General features: G+C 37.6%; 1 protein-coding gene across 4 annotated transcripts in view; it reads right to left on the bottom strand.

The window, feature by feature from the left end:
* Positions 1–3,755: 3,755 nt before the first annotated feature.
* Positions 3,756–9,893, bottom strand: part of LOC131975963 (dnaJ homolog subfamily A member 3, mitochondrial-like) — a 13,358-nt gene continuing 7,220 nt past the window's right edge. Inside the window, exons 10-12 of one of the 4 annotated variants that reach the window (XM_059338829.1) lie at positions 9,225–9,320; positions 8,531–8,657; positions 3,756–7,342 (exon numbers count right to left, since the gene is read on the bottom strand). In XM_059338829.1, coding sequence (XP_059194812.1) covers positions 7,295–7,342; positions 8,531–8,657; positions 9,225–9,320 — 271 coding nt within the window. In that variant the 3' untranslated portion in view covers positions 3,756–7,294. The remainder of the gene's footprint in view (positions 7,343–8,530; positions 8,658–9,224; positions 9,321–9,893) is intronic. The other 3 variants (XM_059338834.1, XM_059338811.1, XM_059338819.1) reach the window with 3 other exon arrangements.

Here is a 9,893-nt window from a genome sequence, read left to right as displayed (position 1 = left end):
ATGTGTTCTTGCCTTTATGGTGAGCCAAGGTCAAATAATGTCCAACATTTAATTGGCTTTTATGAACTTTGGTAAAGTCTGGCTGTTTGGGACAAAATCTGGCACCTAATTATTTTGTAAAGCTTTTTGTTGTCTTTTTGTTCCCATTCAACACTGAACATTATGTATAGCTCTGCATTTGAATACCGAGGTGTTGTAGAACTCTATAAGAGGCTTTTCAGGAACTTGTATGGTGCCAATGTCTAGTTTAGTATCATTTGCCCAAAAAAGTCAACGGTTATTTGTACCCTAAGAGAAACATGTATTTAAATATATTGAAGTAAAAGCAAGAAAATTATCATAGTTACTATTATTATTATTATTATGATTATTATTATTATTATTATAGGATTGTCACATGCCTACACCGCAATTAAGAAAGTGAATGAAACACTGTTATGTAATGATGCTGAATAAAATCTGATTTTACCCCTTTAGAGGAAATTTCACCATCTATTTGAAGCTGTGTAGTTGCACCGATTATTAACTGAATGTAGACGCACACAAAAAAAATATGTATACCAAAAACACAGACTCTAAAGTGCATTACTACAACACTTTTGGCAGGAAAATAGTAACATACAAACTGCATTCAAACAACATGGTTATCACCGATCACCAACTCTCTCCTTCAGACCAACTTAAACTATTTTACAAGTAAGTATTTTACTTTTTAGTTTCTTTATTCTTAAGATTTTTAGTGATAGAAAACTTTGAACGTCTTTTTTTTTCAGTATTTGAACCCGGGAAAGTCTACTCCACGGTGTTGGAAAGGAGGTTCCGGCGATTGTCGAACCTCAGGTTCAGGAGGAACAATGCGGCTTTCGTCCTAGCCGTGGAACAACAGACCAGCCCTTTAAATGGTAAATGGATTGCACTTATATAGGGCTTTTTCCAAAGCACTTTACACTACAGACTACGCTCATTCACCCATTCACGCACACATTCATGCTGGTCGTCGAGGCTACCAGGGCACACTGATGCCACCTGCCACCATTGGGAATTCATTCACACACCGAGCCATTTGGGGTTCAGTATCTTGCCCAAGGATACTTCGACATGGTTGCCATAGTCTGGGATTAAACCACCGACATTCCGATCAATGGGTGACCGATCTGCCAACTGAGCCACAGCCGCCCTTACCCTTGCAAGACTTCTGGAGAGGTCAAGGGAGTTTGCTCATCCATCTACGAGCTATCCAGTCCCTATATAACCAAAGTGAGAGCTGTGTCCCTATACTCGGCACAACGTCAAACATGTTCCCAGTGGGTGTTGGCCTCCGCCAGGGTTGCCCCTTGTCTCCGATTCTTTTCGTGGTCTTCATGGACAGGATCTCAAGGAGCAGCCGGGGGGAGGTAGGGATCCGGTTTGGTGACCTTAGAATTGCATCTCTGCTTTTTGCAGATGACGTGATTCTTTTGGCTTCATCAGACCAGGACCTCCAGCACTCATTGGGCCGGTTTGCAGCCAAGTGCGAAACGGTTAGGATGAGAGTCAGCACCTCCAAGTCTGAGGCCATGGTTCTCTGTCGGAAAACAATGGACTGCCCCCTCTGGGTGGGGAGAGAGGTACTGCCTCAAGCAAAGGAGTTCAAGTATCTCGGGGTCTTGTTCAGCAGTGAGGGTAGAACGGAGCGTGAGATGGACAGGCAGTTTGGTGCGGCGTCAGCAGTGATGCGGGCGTTGTACTGGACGTCGTGGTGAAGAAGGAGCTGAGCCGGAAGGCAAAGCTCTCGAGTTACTGGTCCAACTACGTTCCACCCCTTACCTATAGTCATGAGCTTTGGGTAATGACCGAAATAACTAGATCGCGGATACAAGCGGCCGAAATTAGCTTCCTCTGTAGGGTTGCCTCCCGGGCGCCTCCTGTTAGAGGTGTTCCAGGCATGTCCAACTGGTAGAAGGCCCCGGGGAAGACCCAGAACACTGTGGAGGGATTATATCTCTCTCCTGGTCTGGGAATGCCTCAGGGTCCCCCAGGAAGAGCTGGATGTTGTGGCTGGGGAGAGGGACATATAGAATTACCTGCTTAACCTGCTGCCCCCACGACCCGGCCCCGTATAAGCGGACGAGAATGGATGGATGGATGGATGGATGGATGGAAAACTTTGATAATTAAGAAGAAATTTAATAATGATGATGATGATGATGATGATGATATTTTGGAGGGATTTCCTTTAGGGTTTCAAAATCCCAATCCTGTACCACAATGGTTTGCATCCACAAAAAAGTCCTCAAGAATCAAGAATTATTTTGATTTTCTGGCAAAGTTGAATACATTAATATGACAACAGAAAAAAAAATAAAAATAAAAATAATTTGCAAGGTTTTAAAGTTTGTTTTTAAAGTTTTCCATCACATAGAAATGCCCTAAAACATGGATTACAATTACAATAATCTTTGTATTTTGTTCAAATTAAAGTTGTGATAGTTGTAATCTTCCAAAAAAACAAAAATGAAAAAAATATATGTACATGTACAGTATGTATTGCACACTATTTTTGGGTTAAGAGCCTTTTTGGAAACAGCTGAAAAATGATTTCATTAAAATGAATGCTTGGGTTTAGGGGGTTAGGGAAAATGGCATTTAGAAACAATCACTACAGAACATGCAGTCTGCTAAGGTGACATTTTTTTCTTATTTTTTTATTTCTACCACAGAAAAATATACAGAAAACTTGCCTCCCTGAGACTGAATACAGCAGAGTACTTCCCCGATATCATTTTAAACTATAACCAATTCTGAGCATATGGATCCTATTTTCATTTGTTTAAAAATGTAAATAATAAGTATAATAATGACTCTGAGAGATGCCGAGATTAGCGAAAACCTGCTGACATGAATGACTTCAATTCTTCTCTGATACAAAACACATGGAAGCTTCCATCAAATCACAGAATCAACCGGAAGATCTTAACAACAAACAGGCAGCACAGGATGTATGAACATAATGGACAGATTTTAGCTGCATGCCAAAAAGCTTTTGATTGTGTAAATCATAACTGTCACAGTGCTATGGTGTGTAGGCTGCTCTTCCAAATACACTAAATATCAGTGACTTCATGCAGAAGGTTATATAGAGTTGGATTTAGTTGTTGTAATTATTTTGGCTAATTATCACTGCGCCAATGTTCTTTGCATTATCTTAAGGGCTGAACACACAAGTTTAGCATGCTAAACTGCTAATAAAGGTAATTCCTGCTCATTTCAGGATGTTTTCTGCCATCATTCACTTGTTAATGGAATACATGTACACATACAATTTAAATGAACTTGGATTTAATTTATTAATGATTGATATATAGTTAATATTTAGATTTAAAATGTTTGTTTGCATCATCATCATCATCATCAGGTCATGGGTCCAAACTGCCAAGCATGAAATGAGAGCATCCAATGGGCTTTGGAACCCAGGCTGTGCCCTGTTGGAGTACAGAGGGAGGATTATTATTGTTTCAGGGAGTAGTCTTAAGGAATAGCACCCTCTTAAACTTAACTTGATTATATTCAGGACAATACGAATGATGGTTATACTTTGTTTTGACATTGACATGTCTTCTTGTGCCTTGATTGATTGTGACCTACCTTTGGTTTGTCTGGGAGGAGGGATCTCCTGTATTATAGGCAGACATACGTAGAAGCTCCTTAGGTTGGGAAGTTACTTATTTTTTTATTTTACAACTTCACTAAAACCAGCCTTCACTGTTTTTTGTCCATCAAGTGAATTTAATAGAACTGAATCAACTGAAAATGAGTCAAACTTACAGAAATAAGTTTGACTTATTTTGGTACCTGCGTGTGGTCTCCCTCCACCACTCAGCCAATCTTTTAAAATGAGCTTTCCAGTTTTAATTCAAGTCTGGTATTGACATTGGTGGGGTGTAACTAATTACAATTTTGAGTGTACTTAGTATATCCATTCTATGTAACTTTAAACTTCTACTTCACCACATTTTGAGGCAAATGATACTTTTTACTCCACTTTTATTTATTTTATCTGACAGTTTTAGTAACTTTTCAGGTCAAGATTTAACAGAAAAAAATCATGATCAATTTACAGAGATTCGATTAGATTAAGAGGTTTATTAAACAGTATATTAATTAAAATGAGTCCTGTCCATATAAATTAAATGCATTAAACCAAATAATCTAATAATATATTTAGAATATATATATATATATAACAACTTAGTGGGGCCATTCTGCCATTGGGTCATCCTCTAACAAGTACTTTTACTTTTGATATGCTTTGAATGCAGGACTTTTGTCATTTTATGGTGTACTTTTACTTAAGTACGGGATCTGGATACTTTTTCCACCTCTGGGTATTGATGAAAATTTTAATGCTTCGGTAATCACAGTAGAGAACGAAGTGATATTGTGCAGAATGGAGCTACTAATGTGCTATTTTCTGGATTATGACAAAAACATTTTTAATTGTTTGTTTGGATAACAGTCACAGTGTAAAGACGAATGCAGAAGACAAGCAGAACAACTCTTAAACCTCAACTGAGAGACTAAAAAGTAATTACGTCACCCAAAACCTGACACAACTTTTGGTTGTGGAAACTCATCGCCCACCTTTAGTTCTGGAGGTGGACAGCAAATGCAAAAAAAAATGTCATGGTTTATGGTCCATTTGATCTTGATCCTGGAGTGAAGCTTTAGTTGAAAAGTTTGCATGATGAAACAATCTGTTCCACATGAGCAGCAGGCTTTAAGTGTTTAACTGATCTAAATTTTTTTGATCTTAAACTTTTTGTTTGGTGGTTTTCACTAAGTATGAGACAGTGGACCTCCCCTCAGACACAGCTGGGAGAACGTGCCCCCTTAGCGCCGCCCGGTTAGTCTATTTTCTTGTGATAACTAATTTAGTATTTACTACTTTTTCTCTGTTCTCCTTCTTTCTTCTCTTCAAACCAAAGATGGGTGGAATATAAAGTGAAACCTCAGTTTGTTCCTGGAGGCAAAGTGGTTTTCCACCCTCAAAAGACTTATAAGGATGAGTAAGATGGAACATGGCAACCCATTCATCGTGACATACTGTAATGAGTGAGCTGGAGCTGATTTACAATTATGATGACATGATGACTGGGAACAGTGGTGATTTGTAGCATCCCAGAAGCCTCGAAAAGGGAAGGAGGAAGCTCAGGCTGCCTTGTGTGAACTTTATTAGTTAAATCATGAATCAAGATTTTTCTGGTGTGAGTTATGTAATCTAGACCAGTGGTTCTCAACCTCGGGAGACCCCCCAGAATGACGACCCTCAAAATTATTTCTAAACATCACTTTGGGCTACTAAGAACTGTGTTTAATCTTCATGCCAGCTTGAAATTAAACTAAATATAGTTAGAAATTGTGACTTTTATACTTCCGCCTGTTCAACAAGTAAAAGTGACTTTATGTTACGTCACAACTCTCCCCTCAGATGCAACCAGTGGTGGACTGTAACAAAGTACATTTACTCAAGTACTGTACTTGAGTAAATGTACTACAATTTTGAGGTACTTTTACTTAATTTGAGTATTTCCACATTTGTAGCTTTATACTTCTACTTTACTACATTTTAGAGGCAAATATTGTATTTTTTACTCCACTACATTTAGCTGACAGCTTTAGTTACTTTTCAGATCGAGATTTAACATGAAAAACATGACACATTTAAAGTGATTATGCATGTTTATCAATTAAACCAAATAAAAGTATATTAAGTAGTTAAAATGAGCCCTACATTGACAGTGGCAAAACACTGCTTACATAAATGCATCAATAATAATAATGTAATAATATATTCAGAATATATAAAACAATTTGAATTGGTCCATTCTGCACAATGAGTACTTTTACTTTTGATACTTTAAGTACATTTTGATGCTGATACTTTGTACTTTTACTGAAGTAAGTTCTGAATGCAGGACTTTTACATGTAGTGGAGTAATTTCACAGTGTGGTATTAGTACTTTTACTTAAGTAAGACATCTGAATACTTCTTCCACCACTGGCTGCAACACAAGTTCTGTTTGTGACAACCAAAGTGACCTGACCTGACAGTCTGAGTCTGATCACAGTTGGAAAACCCCGACCGGACTCTCCAACACCATCACAGAAGCTTCTGTTCGGGCGCTGCACACGATGATGAAGTGGGTGGTTGAACACACCAACCGGCCAGAGGGCTGTGAGTGTGTGAGTGTCCGAGAAGGTTGTAGAGTCTTGGAGCAGCAGTGAAGAGCAAATAATGACCCATATCGCCATCTACTGCTGACTCAACATAAATGTTTAAAAATGAAAGAATTAAGCTCAAAATTGCTTCAGCATTTTATTAAATTACGCAGTTCTGTTGCCACACACGTACAATAAATAAATCTAAGTCTGTTTTTTTTTATTTCTTGCTATAATATTAGAATATTCCTCCCAAATCTTTCACAGAACTTTAAGTGAAGTGAACTTTGGAAGCTTTAACGTCCAGTGAAACTAAAAAAAACTATACTGTATTTTCTGTTTACATATTATTCTGTGTCTGTTTTAATCTTTTAACTAAATTGAGTGGTGAATGCACACCAATGAGTAGGTGCTGGTCATAACAGCGTCCCATTTAGGCGTTCTATGGCAGAGGGTGACTGCCATAGAAATAGAATGACAAGAACAGACATATCTGGACAGCCAGAGTGAGTAGAACTTATGGCTCTGCTGCTCGTTTGTTCGTTATTGCAGAACATACTGGAGCTTCTGTAACTCAGAAATGTGCTGCAAGTAAGTTTATCTGGAAGTTACTTTTCTGTAATGGCTGCAATGGCATTAATTTGAACGTGAGTCTCCATTCTAGTCTTATTCTATTTCTTTGGTGATTCATAGGAAGATCACCAACGATTCAAGTGCGTCAGAAAAGCCTTAGTGAAGCTGAAATGTAGTGTAGAAGGTGTTCATCCTCTCTGGAAAATTATTCTTGGAGTTGATTCATTTGCTTCATCTTACTTGGTTTTATTTAATAAAAGATTTACTGTTTGTAGCGCACTTTGTGACGAGAGTTGTAGCACAGTAGTCCTCTGTAGTCGCCATCCTGTTTCTCTTCTAGAAGTTTCTCAGCTCAGCACCTGTCAGTGGTGACAGGCTGATGGGTGTGTGGGTGAACCTGGCAGCTTTTTGCCAACCGCAGCTTCAACAATGTGCGACTGTGTCAACACAAATACCACTCTGCCTCACTCTTCCTCCTCCCTGCTCTGTCCACAGAGCAGGAGGAGACAGGATGGAGACTCGGTCAGAGGATTTCTTTTCGTCCTTTACCATGTTTACCGTGGTTTTCTACCTGGAGAGAAAAGAAAGCAAGTTAAAAGTTTGACATGTAACTGGAGTTGATTCCAACAGAGCTAAAGGGCTGCAGTCCAAAGCCCCCCTATGTCCCCCCACCAATCTGAGATTTATATATCCACAAAAGAAAGTCTGTCAAGTTCTCTTTTTCCATATTTTATACATCAGTTGAACTGCTAAAAAAACACTTGAGCTAAATGTCTGAAACTAAATTCTGTTTAGCCGCCACTTATACAGTACTTAAACTAATTAGACCAGCGGTTTGTGCAACAGCTGTCCTAAATTAACAAAATTAGTAATTACCAAAATCATTTTTTATGTTTCTGTAATGGTTAATACAGCAGTATGTAGAAGCTCTTTAACCCAATTTATATTTTTAATTCTAAATTATAATAATTATTGTTATCCATGAATGTTCAAATGTACTGTTTTACAATAAAAAAACGTAAAAATAGTAAAGCACATTATTATTTCTTGATTAAGATGTCAAATTATAGTTATTTACTTGCATTCCTGAACAGAAAATTGAGTTTTGGTGGTTGAATGTTCTGCTTGATTAATTTCTGGCTCAAATCTGACTATAAAAAGGTGAAATCAGTTTGTTATTTGCCATATAAATGACAATAACTTTTTAAAAACAAGCTTGTGAAAGATTTGTAAAAAATTAAAATTTTATGACAGGTGGTCTAATTAATTTGTTAAGCACTGTATATCTGATGAATCACTTTATTCAAATTCATGATTTTATTTTTAAGGTGATTATGTCATAAAATAAATAGGCAGACAATTTAAGCCTAATTCGAAAATGTCAATAAAAGGTTTTGAATATAAAAACGATGTACTGTTTCTAAGCCTTTCCCTCAATGACACAAATATGATTTTGACCAAATCCTCAATTTTTTTAAAAGTGTGTTTGTGGAAGGATTTTTACTAGAAAATATCTAAACCAGACTTGAAAAAAACATCTAAAATGAATGTAAAATTGTTGAACAAAAAACCTAAATTTCCTAAAAAGGCTCAAAGACATGACCTTGCTGCCCATAGCGCTACAGAGCCCTATGAGGACTTTATGAAAAGGCTGATTCAACTTGAGATGTCACTGCCTAGACAGTTCACTGAATTTACAATTTGCACAGCATTGTTGAATGTCATGTGTCGGTGTTCTGCGACTGTTTGATGCTCCCACCTGCAGCCTGAGTTTCAGCCAAATACTTTCTTTAGTATAGTGTGGAGGATGCCTCCCGCTGGCTTGTCCTCTCCCTCCTCTGAGCTGCTCGACTTCGCACCAGAATCTGAAGTGCTTCTGCCACCTGCTGGACACAAACACACACTGCATCAGCTCAACGACTGACAGCGCTGCAGTGACTGACTATCTGTGTCTGTGTCTCTCTGCATACACTCGGGTTGTCACGATACTAAAATTTTCAACTCGATACCGATACTCAGGAAAATATTCAATACTCTATACCATTTTCGATATCACAAGGATAAAACAAAGACCCCAAAATTTAACAGAAATATTTTTATTAACAAGAAAAATGCAACATGTTAAAATTAACAGAACCACAGGTTGTGCTGTGCAGCTGTGCAAAAAGAAACTGCAACTATGATAACAAGCTTCAGGTCTGAGGTAGTGCAAAAAATAAATAAATACAAACAATAACAATTAGAACAATATTTTGAGGCTGTGTGCTGTGCACAATATTGGGCAAGCTTGATAAAAAAAAAGGGGGGGGGGGGGGGGGGGGGTATTGATACTTTTGAAAATGAGTATCGTATCCGGATACAACCTTTTAGTATCGATACTTTTTTGAGTATCGATACTTTGACAACCCTAACATACACTCGTGAGTGATTTTTTCTTGAAGCTTAACACTGACCTGCAGAAGGCTCGACACCGTTGACCGTCCCCTGACCCATCTGTCTCCTCTTCAGCATAACTCAGCAACAGTGAGTGCTGCCGACGAGTCAACCTCCTGCAGTAACACGAGACACAAACACAGTTTACTGACACAGACTCAGTCATGTATAACTGTTACCAGATTACAGTGTGATGTCATCAGTATCAGAAATGTATTGCCAGGTAGGTTTTTACACTCAAGGAAGAGAAAAATATGCTTAGATAAAAAATAAAGAAACACAAAAATATGTGAGATGTATATATTTTGAAGTGAAACAAGCTGTGTGTTTAAAATAACGAGAACAGACAAAAAGACAAAAAAATCCACTAAAACACTTTAAGACTGCACATTACATAATATTGAAAATTAGCTGTCCTGCAGATGAAGTCATCATATGTGAGCATTAAATGCAAAATATTATTATTATTTTTTTTTTTTTTTACCCACAATGAAGAAATCATAGTTTTGATTAATAGTCATTCAGTTATTGGAGTCATTATTTCTTTCTGCAAAAACTGACACTAAAAGCATAATTTATATCTATATTTAAAATGTAATTTATTGACTTGATTTACCCAAACACGTAGAATTACAACTAGATCTCTTGACAAGTCTTAACTGTAACTGATCGATACAATAGTGTTAAGC

This window comes from Centropristis striata, chromosome 1 (genome assembly GCF_030273125.1).
Source record: "Centropristis striata isolate RG_2023a ecotype Rhode Island chromosome 1, C.striata_1.0, whole genome shotgun sequence".
Lineage (NCBI taxonomy): Eukaryota > Metazoa > Chordata > Actinopteri > Perciformes > Serranidae > Centropristis > Centropristis striata.
Note: the sequence above shows the minus strand (reverse complement) of the source record. Positions and strands in the feature narration are given on the sequence as shown.